Source organism: Sciurus carolinensis, chromosome 12 (genome assembly GCF_902686445.1).
Source record: "Sciurus carolinensis chromosome 12, mSciCar1.2, whole genome shotgun sequence".
In the NCBI taxonomy this organism is placed as follows: Eukaryota; Metazoa; Chordata; class Mammalia; order Rodentia; family Sciuridae; genus Sciurus; species Sciurus carolinensis.
Window position 1 is genome coordinate 106858363 of NC_062224.1, and position 19179 is coordinate 106877541.

General features: G+C 34.4%; 1 protein-coding gene across 6 annotated transcripts in view; it reads right to left on the reverse strand.

Moving 5' to 3' along the window:
• Positions 1-19179, reverse strand: part of Rasal2 (RAS protein activator like 2) — a 364280-nt gene that overhangs the window by 95309 nt on the left and 249792 nt on the right. The window contains exons 1-2 of one of the 6 annotated variants that reach the window (XM_047520360.1): positions 14459-14491; positions 13685-13781 (exon numbers count right to left, since the gene is read on the reverse strand). The exons of the other annotated variants lie outside the window; for them this stretch is intronic. Coding sequence (XP_047376316.1) covers positions 13685-13781; positions 14459-14476 — 115 coding nt within the window. The 5' untranslated portion in view covers positions 14477-14491. Of the gene's footprint in view, positions 1-13684; positions 13782-14458; positions 14492-19179 lie in introns of those variants that run through there. 6 annotated transcript variants of the gene reach the window in all.

Here is a 19179-nt window from a genome sequence, read left to right on the forward strand (position 1 = left end):
TGAGAGGACAAGACAGGTGGGGAAAGGAGCTGGTGACTGAAGAAGAACACTTTTTCTCTGATAAATGCCTATAAATATCAAATTAAGATATATCAGACTATTACAACATAGTATACCATATTTTAATCTCTGAATAATTGACAATGAAATCAAACTACGAGAAAAATAAGTTTCATTAGCTAGGATTCAGTGATCCAGAAAACAGTTTCCTTAATATGCAATGTTCTGGATAAGGAAAAACAAATTGACCCTAATTTTTCCACTTTTTTCCAAACATAATTTTAGTTTTTATGCATATGAACATAAGTAAACGTATCTTAAAACTCAAACTATTTGAAGTGATACTAGCTAAAATGAACAACTACATTCAAACTCCAATAAATATGGTATTTATTGTACTTTTTTTCTCCTTCAGATTCTCACCCTGTATCATGAAAAAAATAAAATCACAACTCTTGTAGTTTACAGGATGTTACTGAGTCCAGAAGGAAGAAATCAAATTATTTTTGAAGACTGAACAATTGCCACTACAGTGGGAAAATAAAGGAAATGAGGTAAGCTAAATCAACTAGTGAAAAGAGGAAATACTTTTTACATTATATCTATTTCTCAAAACTCCACAGCACTGCAATTTATCTCTTGATATAAAACAGGCCTTTGAAATATCTAGGTTCTTTAGTGCTCAGAAGATTCACCCCCTAAAAACAAAAGTTCATTGAGAAACAAGGTGGCAGCCTTATCAAGGGCAGAATGGACAACCTGCTGGATTAATCAACTGCAGGCGTGCATGTGAAACCATTTCTGATAGCTTTTACTTTAAATTTCCAAGCCCCAAAAGAAAGCTGCTACTCTGCTCTTAAAGCTACATTTCTGCTGAACTGGAAGGAGAATCTCCACTGGTCCCACTAGGCCAAAATGAGACAGCCTCCTCCTCTCCCTCACATGTGCTGCCCAGCCTTCAACTGCAGTAAAGTTAGCATCCCTCCACAGTCACGATACTCAGTTACAATCACTTTCTAAGACTGAGACAGGGTCATACAATATTGTTTCAGTAGACAGAGGCCTGAAACTGCTTCATTCACTATCTCATTCTTTAAAAATAATACTTCCATCTTCAGATTGAAAGGCAGAAGAGTTATATAAAGCCTGGTTAAGTTTTAAATTTATTTCTTCATTTCCTTTGCCATTGGGTATAAACTAAGATGAGGTGACAATTTATGATGATGAAAGATAACTTCCAACACAGGTTCATATTAGATGATGTACTGAACAAAGAAACCATTTGAGGGCTTTTCTTAGCACCTCTACCAACTATCTATGTGATTCTGTTAAAGCCATATCACCTTTCCTGTCCTGGTCCTCATCATTTAATAAATTAGATAATTCAGACCAACCAGAAATGAAGACAAGATTAGGTTTAAATACCGTGATATAAAATTATCTTTTTGGAAGAAAGAGGCTCCCTAAGTCCAAAGTGTAGTACTAGTAGTAGTAGTAGTAGTAGTAGTAGTAGTATAACGAATGCCATTTCTTTAACTTACCCATTTTCCTTTATGTCAATGTACTTTCTTTGAAAAATGTGGCAAAGAAATTGACAAATGAATAAGTGCAAAGATACTTTTGATGGAGGAATTATCTGTTCAACAAACAGAAGTCATCCTCTCCGTTAGAACCTAATAGCTTACTCACAGTCTACAGTTCACTTATCAGGGAGCAAATGTCAAAAAATTCCTGGTTGTTTTATAAGGAAACAAAATAATTGTTTTTGAGAGAACCCTAAGGAGTAGTTTCCTGGGAGACAGTGAATTGTAAATTATTATTTTCTTCTTTCTGCATTTGCTAAAGTTTTACAATAAAATGCATTGCTATAATTTTTATTTTGTTTAAAGGTATAGTTTTTTTTTTTCTAAACCACAAAATACCATTCCCCACTGTATCTTCATCCCTGTACTTGGCATTTGATAGGTACTTAATAAAACATTTGTTAAATGAATAAATACTAAGAATGTGGCTAAAAAAAAAGTACCACAAAATATGAAAGAATTAAAGAACTAAATTTTGTTCTTAGCTTCATTCTCCATAGGCAATTCTGATAAACCAAAAGAATTTCATTTGTCCAACTATTAACACCTTTAAGCTATCAAAATGCTCTAGCTCAACAGTACCATGGCTATTTAGGACTTGCATAATGATTTCCTATTCTTTTTAGTAACTGGACATGCAATTTTTCTTTAAAATTTAACATGTGCCACATTTCCTCTCAAGATTATTATTCTTGACTAGCTATTTGAAGGCAGGACAATTACTACAATTCTTCTGTACCTACTACCGCTAAACATACCTTTCCTTTTACAACTTATCCCCACCACCATCTCAGCCCTACTCAAGACACTAAAGCATAGGGATTTAGAATACTTCTGGGAAAACACATTTCTTAACAAGATGAAAATAATCAGCTGTATGTGTATGTGTACACTGCACATGTGTATACTTACATAAGAACTCATTTATTAATTCAGCTAATTTTTACTGAGTGTCCACTGTGTACTCAGATCAGAAATGTCTCTGCCTTTGTGAACTTATATGAAGTTAAGGTAGCAAATAATATCTGGTATTGTATATTGGGAAGATGTTTTAGAGGAAATAAAAAATGGTAAGGGAAATGAAAAGGTACAATAATTTAAAATATGTAGTTGGACTGAGAAGGTGAGGTGTGAGTCAATACTTATGGAGGTTAGGAAATTAGCCTTGCATATTTACCAAAGAAGACTCCACGCAAAGGGAAGTCAGCATAAGTTTTACAGGGTAAAGTGCAACAGGCAAGCCAGTGAGACTGTCCCAGTTAGTAGACACAAGTAGTATGAGACAAAGTAGCAATCCAAGCCAATTCCTAGTACTTCTGTGTACAAAGTTATAAAGCATGAACAAATGTGAACGACTGGCCAATGATAATTATTCAAGAGCCCCCTTAATATTTTTGGAAATATTTGGAAATATTTAGGAAACATGTTCCTAATGTTGTTTTCAAAAGGGGAATTCTTCAGTTCACTTCAGAAGTCTTTTTAAAAATCAGTGCCTTTTCAAGCAACCATGATTTAAAAAATGAGTACATACATACTACCAGAACTTCATGTACCTATTCAAGTCACTGAAATTTCAGCATGTATAGTGCAGCTGTGAATGAGTCCACTTCACTATCATCTATTTTCCTTTAGGCTGTGTAAATGATGACAACAATGAATACATGAGATGTCGGTGGCTCCAGTTATTAATGAATGAGATAAACAAATGACTTATCTCTCCATGCTGTGAATCCTAAATTAGGATGAGAGGCACAGAAGACATTTAAGAAACAGCAAGAATGGAAAAGTAGTAGAAATGTGTTTCTTCATCTTCAGTAAAGAGGGGCTTTAATAGCATGTCAAAACATGAAAGAAAAAAAGGCTTTCGCCTAAGTGAAGTTTCATACTTTTGTTGGAGGACTCACTGGGAGCTCAAAGATGGAGCTAGAAAATAATATTATAAAGGAAAAGTGACAAGGGCAGAGAAGAAAATCACCTACTGCATTTATATAGTTGCTAATGCCATGGCACCTGAGTGCTTTATAGACTTCATTCACCATTTTCAGTAGGACATTTTCTGATGTATTCCACTTTCACTGCTGTAAAGCCTATGCACCAACAGTCACCAGCAATCAGCTGCTCTGAAACACAAACCCCCAGAGCCACCTTAATTCTCCCAATTTGTATCACTTCACTCAAACAAGCAGCCCTTTCAAGTCTGCACAGCCTAGATGCTCCAATATGTACAGATAGGTGCTAAATACAGAAATGTGGTAAATTCTCAAAAAGCAAAGCCTATTCAGTCTTCCCATCTTTTCTGTGCATCAACAAATTTATTATTATTATTTAAAAATATTTGTTCTTGCTAATATAATAGGAAAAAAGATTCTCCCTGGTCAAGTCAACTTAGAGCTTCACATGACAAGGCTGAAGAATAGTTTACTGTTAATCAAATAAAGTTTCACCGAAACAAAAAAATAGCTCAGAGATGTTGATGTGGTATATCTAAGTTTCAGATACAGAATATATCTGATTCTTTAGTGATATCAGGCATCTTAGTTATGATGATAATAACGTAACAATGATAACTATAACACCAAACTATCATTTATTATGTCTTATTACAAGTTAAATGTTTTATATGAATTATCTTTTTAATCCACACAACAATTTTTTGGAGTTGGAATTATCACTCCCATTTTATAGACATGGAAACAAAGAGATGTTCTAGTACTCTGCCATGTGTGCTTAGCAGGCCAAAGGCAGAATAGTGATTGGAACCATGCAGTCTGGATTTGGAGCCTGTGCTTTGAATCACATGCATGCTATTCTATTCTCTATGAGTTTTGTATTAATGGGATTCAATGATTAAAAAAAAAGATACATAATCATGGAGACTATATTTTTCTTATTTCTTCCTAAAAGTAACTCAAAATTAACAATATGCACATGATCCTTCATATTTTAAAGAGAACTATCATACAGCAAGGCATATATATCTCAATAGATATACCTTTATTTATATAAATAACAGAACATACAAAAATATAAACCTTTGATATAAGATGAAAATTTAATCATTTACAGAGAATTATATATGTATATAATATTATGCTCCAAACTGTTTACACTCAACACCACTTATTAGTGAAGGTAGTAGAAAGGGGAGGAATCTATGATACTGGTTTTTTCCCCTTCAGCCACCAAACATTGCCAAGTCCATCTCTGATGTCTGTCAGTTTCATTTTGTCCTCTTTATTTCCACTATCATTTATCATTCTAATCTACAGCTTTTTATCTTCTCATGCAGATTATAGCTGGGATCTCCTAATTTATCTCACCGCCTCCTGTCTCTGCCTAACACTATCCTGCTCACCATCACCAGATTAATCTCCCTAAAACATTACTTTCTTTGATGTGATTACCTTACTAAAGATCTTCAGATAAATGCTGAGTCTTAAAAAAAAAAAATTCTCCTGGACTTCCCTTACATATTTACTCTTTTTGCCAACAATTCCCCCTAAGTTGCCGCAGTCAGCTGACCTCTGCTTTCAAACTGGACACATCCACTCCTTGTGGTTCTGTCTTTGCTAGTGGCTTTAACCTATTTGCCAAATCTTAGGTGACCTTCAATTCATCTACTCCAATAAAACCAGGCCTAATTATTCACATTTCTTAGATTCTCAATTTAATATTACTTGATTATATGTTCTCTAGGGTACCAAATTAAATTATATTCCTGACCAATACTAGGTTCTGCAATTGAGGTTCTATGCTCCAAGATTTAAACAAAGATGATCATTGTTTAAATTTTCAGACAATACAAATTTTAATGAAATTATCTCAATTTTAAGTATTTCTCCCACAATAAACCATTTGTACCATTGCTGTTTTTCTGGGGGAACACTAAAACAGAATAAAAGAATAAATAGTAGTAAATAAATTTTAACTAAACAGCTAAAGTCAGTTAAGCATATGTACTCTGGACATCATTTTTCTCTGCTTTAATAGACACATGTTGTTATACTTATGGTTCTATTAGGCTGAACCATTTAGATTTGCCATATTTTTAATTTATTTTATTTTTATTTTTTAGGTACTGGAGACTGAACCCAGGGGCACTTAACCACTAAGCCACATCCCTGGCCCTTTGGACAGGTCTTGCTGAGTTGCTTAGAGCCTTACTAAGTTGAGGCTGGCTTTGAACTAGAAATCCTCCTGCCTCAGCTCCTAGAGCTGCTGTGATTACAGGCATGCACCATGACACTTGGCTATATTTGCATTTTTTGGGGTACTGAGGATTAAATTCAGATGCACCTGATCACTGAGCCACATTCCCAGCCCTATTTTGTATTTTATTTAGAGACAGGGCCTCACTGAGTTGCTTAGTGCCTGGATTTTGCTGAGGCTGGCATTGAACTCTTGATCCTCCTGCCTTAGCCTCCGGAGTTGCTGGGATTACAGGTGTGTGCCTCTGTGCCTGGCTAAATTTGCCATTTTTTAATAGGACAAAATGGTAAAATTTCAGTAACTCTGTGTGGTTCAACTTGATATATAACAATAAAATTTCCAGTTATTTCTAATTTACAAGTGGAATTAAATTCTATAGTCTGGCCAAGTTTACAATCTTCTTTATGTATAATAGTTTGAATCTTCAGCTATACTTGAGATTTTGATAAATAAGCTTCCTGGGAAGTTTGGTTTACAAATATTGAGTTTTTTTTCCTTCTATTAAAAAATTCACAAATTTCCAAATTTTATTAAATATTACATTTAAACATAAATAAATCAGGTTTAAGTTTTGATATTTTCTTATTCATTTTAATTAATTAATTTATTTCTGTTCAGCTGGATTTTTTTGTTTTTTAATTGCACAGTCCTATATGGAAAATTTCTGAAAGAACATCTTCTGTTCTGTCCCCCTTCCCTCCATTTTAAGGAAGTCCCCTAAGCAAAGCAAAGAACATAAGGTAAAAAGTTTAAGGCACTCATGATTACACCTGTGAGGTTCAATATGGTTTCAACTGTCATTATTAGGTTTTTGCACAGTTCTTAGGTATTTTTTGTTTTTAAAATTTAGATAGTAGAATGAGAGTTTATTAATTTGCCATAAAAAACTGAATTAGTACTGATTTTAAACTATGGTTTCAACTTTTTAATGGTTATAGCAAGTCTAATATTTCTATTATTTCTATAAATTATAGTTTTCTATAAAATGTTCACTTTATCTAAAGTTGTTTATGATAGTCTCCAATTTTTAGGTCTCTAATTTTCTGCAATTTTAAAAAAATTCTAACATTGTTTATTTGTACTATTTTGACCAAATCTTGACAATTTTATCCATTTTCATTAGACTTTTTTAAAGAAACAATTCTTAGCTTCATTGATTATATTACATTTATTTCCATTTCATTATTATCTGCTCTTACCTTCATTATATCTTCCTTACACATTCTTTGGGTTTATTATTTCTTCTTCTAATTTGTTGAATTAAGTGCTTAGCTAATTTTCAATCATTTGCCTTCTCAATATAATAGACTATAAATTTCTTTATAATAGACTATATATTAACTATTTTAGCAATATCCCATAAGTTTTGATATGTTCTGTTTTCAGCATTATTTAGTTCTAAGTGTCTTATAATTTCTTGAGTAATGAGTTATTCATAAATAACTTTAAGGGGCTAAGAATGTGGCTCAGATAGTAGAATACTTACCTAGCATGAGCAAGACCTGGTTTGATTCCCATCACCAAAGGGAAAAAGAAGTAGCTTTAGAAACTTACAAAATAAAGACTATTTTTGTTGTTGTTGTTCTGCTTTTTTGTGAGGGGCTGGGGATCAAACCCAGGGCCTCACATATGCTAGGCAAGCATGCTACCACTGATCTACATCGTCAGCACTAAGGTTTTTAAAGTAATTTTTTGTTAATAATTTCTTAGTTCAACTGTCAGAGGATATAATCTGTATGACTGAAATTTGCTCAAACTTGTTTTATGTCTTAGTCTATTGTTCCTTTTTATACAGGTTTCATGTGTCCTTGGAGTCCAGGGTCTGTATAAATCCATTAACTCAAATTTACTGCCTATTTAAAAAAAAAAAAAAGACTTTTATTAATCTTCATAGATAGAAATAAGGAGAAACTGATAATTCTATAATACTACTTTTTTCCCTGCATAAAATTTGAAGCTTTGTTACTGGGTACATGTAAGATTATATCTTCCCAGTGACTTTTACATTTTTATCATTATTTAGGGGCCTCTTTTATTCTTGGCATGCTTTTCCACAGTCCTATTTTATCTCATTTCATGACTACACCAGCTTTCTTTTAGTTAATATTTGCATGATACACCTTTTCCCAAATCTTTACTTTCAACCTTCCTGGGTCCTTGTGTTTTAGATGTCTTTCATTTATGGCATTTAAAAATTTTTCTGATACCTTTTAACATTTTCTTATAGTACATTTTCTGATGTACCTGGATTTTATTTTTACCATTTCATTGTGTTTTCTACTTACTTTTAAAAAATGTTTTTCTAAGATTTCTTTCTTCTCAGGTTTGATCAGGTAATAAAAATTTTCATTTTATCCTTGTTTTTGAAATTATGCACCCTATCTCTATTCTTTTAGCATTTGTCCTTAACCTTTTAAAACACGTATCTAAAGCTAATCATGATTTCTATCCTTTTCTTGAATAATTTAACAATCTAAAAGTATTTCAATTCCAACCATCCCATTCCTATCTCTGATGTATTATTATTGTCCACTATTTTAGTTTTACCTAATCATAACTGTGGTTATGAATTCTCAGGGGATAATTTCCTCCTCCCTCCCCCACTAGTCCAGACTAAGTTAAGATTTGTTCATTTTTGTCAGTGAGCAAACTTCCCCCCCTTATTTTCACTTTCACTGAGGGTGTAACTCATTCAGAGACCCAGCCCTATTGGGAAGAATGGGATGGAGTTTTTAAGTCTTAACTTTCCACTCTGTTTGGATCCCTGGCTCATCTCCTATCTTATTGTCATTAAAACCTAATTCTACAAATTCTAAGGTTAGTAAATGCCCTCAGGACAGTTTAATATCCAGAGGTTTAGTTCTACATTTTTTTCCCCTTTCTTTCCTGATAGTTCAATCAGAGTTAAAAATGTCTGTTACATTAAGCATGACATTTCTAGTTATTTCTATATGATTTTTCAGAATATCTAGTTTGTCATAGTATCAGAGAGTTCCAGAGAGTTTCAACTACAGGAGTGTTTCAATTTCTGAATGTCCACTACTCCCTCCCCAGTGTTAAGTATCATTTTAAAAATTAGATAATTGTGCCAATACCAAATAATGATAGTCAAAAGACTCATATAGGAATTAAAAAATGTTTAGGACTGTCAAAATTGCATTCTTTTAAATAATTCTGTTAATTTAATTCTTCACTAAATTACTTCATGAAGTGAAATGAAATCATTCAAATTCAGTTTAGAAAATATAAGTGGTACAAACTATACACTGAATACTTTCCTTCCTGATAAGGAAAGAATTTTGAATTTGGAAAACATAATCATAATCTACTGAATAACTGCAAACTGAGATGAAACTTGTAAATATGGAACTAGAGAATAATAGTAGAATAAGGGACAGATGATCTAACAAAAGTAATTTCAACAATTTTGAAAAGGCTGAATTTCAAACTTTTGGGTATCTGGATAGCATTCATTCATTTAAAGGAAGTTTTTTATTAAGCACCTATTAAGCGCTATTCTGGCAGATGTCACAATACTAAGAGAGGATCCCCACTTAGCAGTAGCAGGGAGTAGTAAATGGTTACACAAACAACAAATGGGTAATCAAACAACTACATTACAAGACTCAGTGTGATAAATGCTGCAGACTGAAACAATAGGTGTCCTTTCCCCATTTTCCCCTGCTAAATCTTGGCATGCACATCTGGTTCCTATAGGAGTTTCTCCCTTCTCCCCTCTCAAGGTTAATCCTGTGCTTCTAATTACACCCTCACCCCTAAACCCATGAAAGATTTTGTTCTCTCAGTTATTCTCCTCTCTTATCTAAAAGTTCAATTGATCTTGCTCTCTTCTCTAAAACAAGTCTTCCCAGTGTTAAAAAGTGTAAATTTTCCTTTCTGTCAGATTTCTTTAGCCAAGAAGATATGTATGGGTTCCACTGTCTCACCATCCCTAACAGTTTATCTCAATATTAAAAAAAATCTAACTTCTCCCCTTCTCAACTTTCCTGAAATAGCATAGATACTTTAACAGTTTATCAAATCCAGTGGTCTTTCCTGGCTTCTCCTTGACCTTTGTAATCCCTGAAACTAATGATGGCACTGCTGATCTTTTCTACCTTAGCACCATGACACAATTCCATCTGGCTTTCCTTCTGCATTTATAGTCCTTCATTCTCTATCTCCTCTTCCTCTTCATATATCCCGAAATGTTGGGGTCCTTCAAGTTTCAGGTCCATCCTTGCCTTCCGCTTCTATTTTTCTTGACAGGGTCTCAACAGTGGACCACCCATAGATGCTTTGAGGGTCAACTATCTTTCTTTTCCAGACAAAAGGCTTCTGAATGGCTCTCTACCTGACTTCATTTCCAATCATTATCATCTCAAATGCAATCTATCTAAATAGAACTCACCATCTCCCTATCTCAATTTTCCTACTTCTGTTAACAGAACCACTATTCTTCCCAATTCAAAAACTGTCTTTGACTCATTTTATTCTCATCTCCCCAATTTGTCACCAATTCTGCTGACAGATCCTTTGTAAATGTTTCATCTTTTTATCTGTTTAAATTTTAACTGTGTGACATTCATCTGTAGTTGGGGTGTTCTAGGTGCGGAAAAGAGGATTGAGCCCTCTTTATGAAGGAATTCACAGTCTAGTTTTGACAGATTAGCAAACCAATAATCATAATATAGAGGGCTAAGTGTTAGTTCAAACCTGGACTACTGCAATAGGTTATAAACTGGCTTAACGGTTTTTAGACTTTTCCTCCATAGTGCTACTTTCAGATATGTCTTCCTAAAAAAACTATTTTGGTCTTATCTTTTTCTTACTCAAGAATCTTTAATTCTTCTCTATAGCTTTTATGATAAAATTGTTACTCACTAGCTTCTCACAAAATTTGAACGCCTAAATGCTGTTCAAAGTACTCTTTCATCACTTCTTTACACCAACTCCATTCCTTCCAAGTCAGTTTACACACTGGACCTAAAAATAATATTTCCCCAGACACTGCTTTCATACAGAAAACCCCATTATATTCATAAAAGTCTATTCCATCCCTTTGAGATTCTTATCTTCGTAAGGCAATCTTCAGTTTTTTAAAATCAGAAATAATTTCTCCCTTCTTCAAATTCCCAAAGCAGTTTTCACCTAAATAAATAATTTGTTATGTGCTGCCTTATTTTATTTTCTTCACTGTTGTTCTGAATTATCATTTAATCTTCCTCATTTAACTTGTATACAATTCATAATTTTTCCCTAGTCAAACTCTATGCTTCTCACAAGCAGTTTTATCTTACACTTCTGAGTATACAACTGCTGCCCCTCACAGGGTCTTGAACATTTTAATTTGTTCACTAGTAAGATCTGAAACAGGGGTGGGTATTTAGAAAGCTGAGTTTGGGCATTCCTGATAGGAGAAAAGGCATGTGCAATGGCAGAATGGGAAATATTTAAGAGAGAGAATGTTAATCAGTTTAGTTGAAATGGAGGTTTGGGGCCCCCCAACCAAAATGAGTAGTGAAAAGTCAGGTGCAGGTGCCAGAGTAAGTTTCACAGTAGGGCATTCTGACTTTGCAGGTGATGAAGAAACCTTGGAAGGCTTTTGAGCAGGACAATGAACAGGGCACAGGTTTATGAAATTTCATCAAACTAGCAGTATGCTAAATTAACGAGAGGGCCTGAACATTGTTAGGCAGTCACTGCCCAGAAATGAAGCAGCAGAGCCTAACCAGCACACAGAACCTTCCTTACATTTCCTCTTCTACAGGGAATTTTGCCTTAAAATTCCATAGGCAAAGAAAGCACGGTTTGACAGGTTCGTTGACACAATTTCTTTCATTCTATATTTGCCATAAAATAGATTCAGCGTTTAAAATTTTTTTCCTTGGCATCTTCATTGGGAAAATCGTATTCTCATTAGCAAAAGTCTGGTCATAAGGGTTTTGTTTAATCTTCAAGCTATCACAGGTTATATCTGAGAGAGTTTTGTTCCTAATTCCTCTGGAGGCACTTAGAAAATTCTTGTTTAACCACAGATGGAGGTGTTACTTATGGTTGGGGTAAGAGCTTCAATCCTAAAAATGAGGTAAGTGGCATTCAGGGCTTAGCTTTGTCACACCAGAGCATGGGATACACAGTTGTCTATTCACTCAGCAACTAAACTTTGCATAGCCTTTGAGCAGAATCAGGATTCTGACTCACCTATGTTTTATCTACTACACATGCTAAGGTTTCTTTCATTGGGTAGATAATTGGGAATTGACTATTTGGAAATCAATGGAATAATTAATTGCATTTCTCTTCTAAGTAAGTTCTAAGAATCTCTTGTCTTTATTACCTCTATCTGTGGATAAATAGGAATTATTAGGAATTTACTAATTTCCAAGAGGTAGGGGTGGGTAGGGACACCACTGTAGTGTTTTTTTATTTGTTCATCTCTATGTATTTGATCAAATTCTTTTTAGGTATAGTGAGGTAATGGCCATGAAAAGAAGAGAAAGAATGAGGGGAAAAAAAGGAAGAAAGAAGAAAAAAGAAATCCTGAAGATAGATAATTAGAATTGATAAAAGTATTTAAGAGCAAAGGAAAGATGTGTAATGATGACTCTGTTTTCCTTTCCTAGCATGCAGTAGGGTCTGAGTCTTTAGTTTTCAGGCTGCTTTTGTTTTTCTTCTTGGTGTTTCCCAAACTTAACCTTCCTTATGTGGATATGTGTATATGCTGTGGGAGGGGAATGGGAAGTAAGCAGAATGAGACAGGTTTCAGAGAAACCAGGACTTAAGAGGAGTACATGTTTTTAAAGTCATCCAAAAGTCCAACATAAGTGAGGCTTTGATAAACAAATGAAGAATAGAATTACTATCTAAATACATTTACCTAACCACAGAATTAGTGAAGACCTGATTAGGACAACCTTTTACATCTAAATTGCATGAAAAAAAATCACTGATAGACTGTTAGGAGTGACAACAGAATTAAATAAAACAGAAACTTATGCTAACCATAAGATGTTCAAACAATAACAGAGATAGCTCTCAAACTGCCAGAAGATTATTCATAGGTCTTAAAAAACATCCATGAGTAATTAATTAGAAAATGAACTCAATTTTGTCCATTTATAATAAAGATATACTTATATTGAGGCAAATATATTATGAGATAAATAGAATGTATATGAAAGATAAACCTGAATGCTGTCATTAATAAACAGAAGTACAATGGGATTTTTTGTAAATTTCAAGCTTTTTAAATCACATTTAAAGATATGTTGAATTTACAATCTAACTTTCCTAGTTTCTATTGTATCAATAATTCCGTGATCAATAATTGCCACTTAGAAATTTATTAAAAAGCATCTGTAAATATAAAGTTAAAATAATGGCTGGTCCATGTGTCCTTTTTTATATGCCTGGTAGAAATCTTACATGAGCATTACAAATATTTCATACCTTGCAAAAAAAAAAAAAAGCTACTTCTTGATTTATATATATTGGCTTTTCATGCACACAAAGCTAAATCCACTCCCAGTCAGCAAGCCTCACCACCACTATATTGGGAGTAAAGAAAAACAATAATATATTTCAGCTAGTAGTAGTTATCTAAATACCATGAACAGCTGGCCAGATGACACGGTAAGCCTTGTATGGAGCTAGCACTCTTTGTTAAAGCAAAGCAAACTGTCTCTTATTTCTCATAGCCAGTGTAGGAGAGGCACTAATTCTGTAGACACCAACAAAACTTGAAAAGCAAACAACTTAAACATTTTCTTAATTCTTTTTCTCCCTTTTAAAAATACAAAGATGGCTTTATAAAATATGGGGTTTTATTCCCCAAAGTAAGAAAAGTTTGGACAACAAAGGGTTAAAAGAACAAGTGAGCCCTACCGTACCCAGAAATGATAGAAGGCTCTTCTCCTCTTCGGTGCTACTATCCAACCACTCCGCCACATCACCCGGGGAAAGGAGACTCATTCTCCAGCCAGAAAACTTTTCCATACAGAGCACAATTATTGAATGATGAAGTGGGAAAAAAAGGACACAGAGACTAAATTCTTGGGGGTTCAACACTTAAATTGCTGGCCAGGCTGTAATGATGAAAGAGAAAATGTGATCCTCCCTCCACTCTGAATTCTGTCTCTGTGACATCAATCTAATACAACGATGGGGGTGGGGGGGAGGAAGGAAATAGAGAGGGTTAAAAGAGGGTGGTAGAAGAAAAAGGGAAGAGAAATTTGTCCTCTGTCTCTTGGTGTTAAGCTTTAGCCTGAAAGAGAAACCAGCATAATGATTTGTGTTTAATGACAGGAGAAAGCACAGGAAAATAAAGAATAAAGACACTCAAAGAAAAAGAAACAGGTTCCTACCCTGGAAGCAGCTTAGATAACCAGACAGCACAATAGCTAATCAGTTAAGTAAAGCATATCATCAAACAAAAACAAAGACAAAAGAACAAATTCAGCATTTTTTTTTGTTACGAGGAGGAGAAAGGTTTTCAAATTTCCTTTCAGTCATCTGCAAGAACTGCAGCCCCCTAACCCCTTCCTGCATCCCAGCCCCCTTTATGAAGATTTCCTGTGAGCAAAGGCAGGTTGATAAATCTGTGAATAGGAAGCTCTCATCCCTCCTTTCTTCTCCTCCTCCTCCTCCTCCATTCCTCCCCCCACCTCGCATGGCGACTGCATTGATCGACAATAATGGAATCTGTAACAGACTGCCAACAGCAACATTAAGGATATTACAAGTCCACTTCATAAAATTCGAGCTGGTGGTCGGAACTTGGGGGCAATTCTGGGCTTCTAGTCAATAGCTCTGTCTTTCTTTGCAAGAAAGAAAAGGAAGTGTGTGTGTGTGTGTGTGTGTGTGTGTGTGTGTGTGTGTGGTGTGTAAAGGAAAGAAGGCTGAAATCTGAAGGAAATAGAAGAGTAAGACTGACTGTTGGGCTGAAGGTTCAGAGATCCACCACCATACTAAATGACTATTCTTCAACTCCTGACATTTAAATTGTCATTGTGAAGAAGTCAGATCCAAATTAATTTTTATATGATGTACATATTTACATGGTTTAAGACTATTTCACAGCTTATACCTTACAAACAGGCAGAGAAAAATCAGGCAGAAGAGGTATGTTCACAGACCCATAAATAACTACTATCCCTATTCTCTGGAGATTAAGATTCTTGCTACAAGAAAACAATATTCTTAAAAAAAAAAAAAAAAAAAAAAGAGCTCCCCCCATTAGCAAAACATTAGCGCTTTTCCCAATAACCTACTCTTTCCACCTGGTCTAGCAGTCTGCCTTCAGTGAGACTCCCCTGTGTAAGCCTCATCAGCTCCTTAGCATACCCTGACCCCACACCCTTCTCCCACTTTCACTTCAGACTTCATTATTTTTCATCTGGACTCTAGTTCACTTTGATTGTAAGTTCCCCGAGAACACAGACCTTATTTTACATTAATCTTTGTGCAACCAGTGGCTACAGCAGTGGCTCACACTTAGAAGGAACTCAGTACTTACTGAAGTTTTAGCTGGCCACTCTAAAAGTTCTAATAGCGTCAACTCTGGCAGGAGATAGCCAGTGGAATATTTTAGGATCTCCTTTTATAATTAACCATTCTGACAAATAGTTACTAGAAGTTTTAGCTATAATACCACTTGATTGAGAAGATAGAAAATGTCAAAAAGAGCATAATGAATTCACCTGTTTAAGCAAATTTCTATTTTATTGCTAAAAAAAACCCATAAACTTGAAAAGTAATTGTAAATTGGTATAAAGGACATTTTATCAAAGTCCACAGCTATGCCTGCTAATTAGCATCTGAGCATGAATTGATAATCCCTTTGAATAACTTCATGTTACACCAGTATCTCTGGAAATCCCAGGTTGGAAACCACTTATGTTTAAAATCATATTCAAACTTTCAGGTGTGACGTGGCTTCTGCTTTTTTTCTTGATATAGATCTAGACTCCCCTTGACATTTGCATGTTCCACTGAAAGTGGAAAGAAAATTCATTTGTTTTGTTTATTTGTATTCCCCTACCTTTATCTGGCACACGGTAGGTGCTCAAAGATTTTTGATGAATGACTTTGGTCCCTCCTTTGAGGTACCAAATATATACCTGACAATATCAAGTGGGTCCACTGAGACTCAGCTGGATTATCACTTCTCTAGGTCTTCCTGACACCTTAAGGCAGAGTTAATAGCTTTCCTATTCATACTTTCATTGTTATTGCTCCTATTACTTTATTGAAAATACTTGATTACACAGTGGTTTTGCTCCACCATATCTCATTCCTTCAGAAAACAAAAACTGTTCTATTAATTAAAAAAAAATTTTAATGCCTAGCATACAGATGATGATTTATAAAGGTTTACTGAATGAAGTATTATTGAAAATGAGATTACAATTTTCATGTATCAAAGGTGGTTTAAGAGCCAGGTGCAGTGGCACATGCCTGTAATTCCAGCAGCTCAGAAGGGAGAGGCAGGAGGATCACAAACTCAGAGCCAGCCTCAGAAAATTAGGAGACCCTGTGTCAAAATAAAAAATAAAATGGGCTGGGGATGTGGCTCAGTGGTTGATTACCTCTGGGTTCAATCCCTGGTGCGAAAAACAAAACAAAACAAAACAGAAAAAAATAAAAAACAAAAAACAAAAGGCAGCTTAATACTAAAGAATCTCATATTTTCCTGATTTAAAGATCCATACCATTAGTTTCCAAATTAACAATTAAAACAAAACCTGGCTAAGGAAATACTAAATCTTTTAAATTTATTTTATCAAAGAAATATCTGTATAGTCAGAAAGATCATCAAAATAATCTAGCCCGAGGGCTGTGGTTGTAGCTCTGTGGTAGGGCGCTTGCCTAGCACATGTGAGGCAGGGGGTTCGATCCTCTGCACCACATAAAAATAAATAAAATAAAGGTACTGTGTCCATCTACATCTATCTATCTATCTATATATATATTTAATATTTTGTTTTAGTTGTAAGTGGACACAATACCTTTATTTTTATGTGATGCTGAGGATCAAACCCAGGGTCTCATGAATGTTAGGTGAGTGCTCTACCACTGAGCCACAACCTCAGCCCCACTAAAAATATAAAAAAAAAAAAAAAAATTTCTTTTAAATCCAGTCCTACAAACCTGTTCTCTAAATTGAGAGTTAGCAAATGAGGCACTCAAGAAAAAGTTCTATACTAAAATTTTGTCATTACAAATAAGGTATCACAATGTCTTTTCCCTGCTCATAATTAGAACATAGCATCGATTGGTCCTGCTTATGTAAAATTTTCCTTAAAAATAAAGCAATGAAACTTAACTGAATATATGACTCCCTCTTCAATTACTTAATATTCCTGATTTTCATTACAGCTGCCTACACTTATACTTTCAGATTCATTCACTTAACATTAGTGCTAATATATGCCAACTACTATTTTAAGCCCTGGGATAGAGCTGTGAACAAGAGAAAAATCTCTGCCCTTAAGGGATTTATGATCTGTGAGGAGTAAAACAAAAACAAAATTAAGAAGTAGAATATGTATACTGTGTTAGATGGTAAATAGTGCAGAAGAGAAGCAAGGAAGGGGTACAGGTAATGTTGGAGAGCTTACAATTTTAAGGAGGATAGTGAGGGAAGGCCTCACCCAGAGGGTGACTTTTGACTAAAGGACTGAAGGTGCTGGGTTTTAGGAAAAGGGAACAACCAATTAAAGCACAGAGGCAGATACAGCAGGGAGGCAGTGGAGCCAGATTGGATCAAGGAGGAGAAAAATAAAAGATCAGGTCTGTGAAGTAACAAGAAACCACATTATGTAAACTTACTCGGTCTTGTGCTCTTAGGCTCATTATGATGGGAAGACACTGGGACAGGAGTGATGTATCCATACTTCTTTTTTTAAAAAATAACTATACTAATATAATTCAAATACCACAAAATTCATCCAAAAAATGTGTGTGTTTCTTTGCAGCTAGGGATCGAACCCAGGGTTCTTACACAGATAAATACATGCTCTACCACTGTCCTACACACCCAGTCCCCTACAGTGGTTTTAATATATTCAGAATTGTGCAACTATCACTAATTATTTAATTCCTGAACATTTTCATTGCTCCCCCAAAGAAATTCTGTACCCATTAGCAGCCATTCTCTATTCCATCCTTTCCCCCCAACTCCTAATATCCTAGCACTACTAAGTTTTGCCTCTATGAATTTGCCTATTCTGGACATTTCTTATCAACTGAATCATGTAACATGGTCTTTTGTGCTAGGTTTCTTTCACTTAGGCTCATCTGTGTTTCAGTAAGCATCAGTACTTTATTACTTTTTATGATCAAATAATATTTCACTGATGGGCATTTGGGTTGTTTCCACTTTTTAATATTATGAGTAATGTTGCTATAAACATCAGTATTCAAAAGTTTTTGTGTGGAAATCTTACACTTTAAAAGAATATTCAAATAAGGTGCTTTATATAATCTGCTTTATTTATACCAAAGAATTTTAAAATGTTATAGAGGAGAATTATAATTTCATAAGCACTTTATTTTCCTTCTAATTCATCAGGAATTTTCATTGTTCTTGATAAAAACAAAATCACTGACTCAAGTCTACTTTCTCCTGTTGCATTCTTGTGCATGGGAAAAGATCGACCTAGACATTCAGTGATGAACAGTGACAAGGTAATTTACGACAAAAGATCATTTCCTAAGTTGATACATAAATTGGTCAAGTTGGAGTGTTTTTAAAATAACTTTATATTTTGATATAGTTTCAAACTTACTAAAAAGGTGAATACGCGGTACTTCTCATGTATTCCTTCCAGATTCGCAGCTCTTTACCTTTTGCCACATTTACCACCTTTACCAGTGCATATTTTCTAAAACAAAGGCTATTCTCTTATATAATCAATAACAATAATCAAAATTAGGAAACATAACACTGATGTTGGTTGATATTTTAAAGATAATTTTAAAATATGCCACTACATGTATAATCCACTATATGAATTCTACTTTGATATCACAGAATATTCTTCAAGCAATAGTGACATATATTCTTCAAACAACAGTGACCAAGAAACGGTAAGTTCTGAATACAGGTATAAGTTATAGTCTCTATCATGTTAAAATAATTTTTGAGGGGTTTCTATTGAATGTATAAACATCCAGTATACTGTGGCAATAAAGGATTGAAAGAATAACTCAATTTCAAACAGGCAATTAAAGGACAGGTAAACTGACTGCATTCCCATCTTGTTATTCCTTCAGATATTTATAAGACTTTCCCTCAAAATCAGCTTAAAGTAAATGTCAAACTTTAATTTTATAATATTTTGATGAGGAGATATTTTATATTCTAATAGGAATAGAGTTAAAT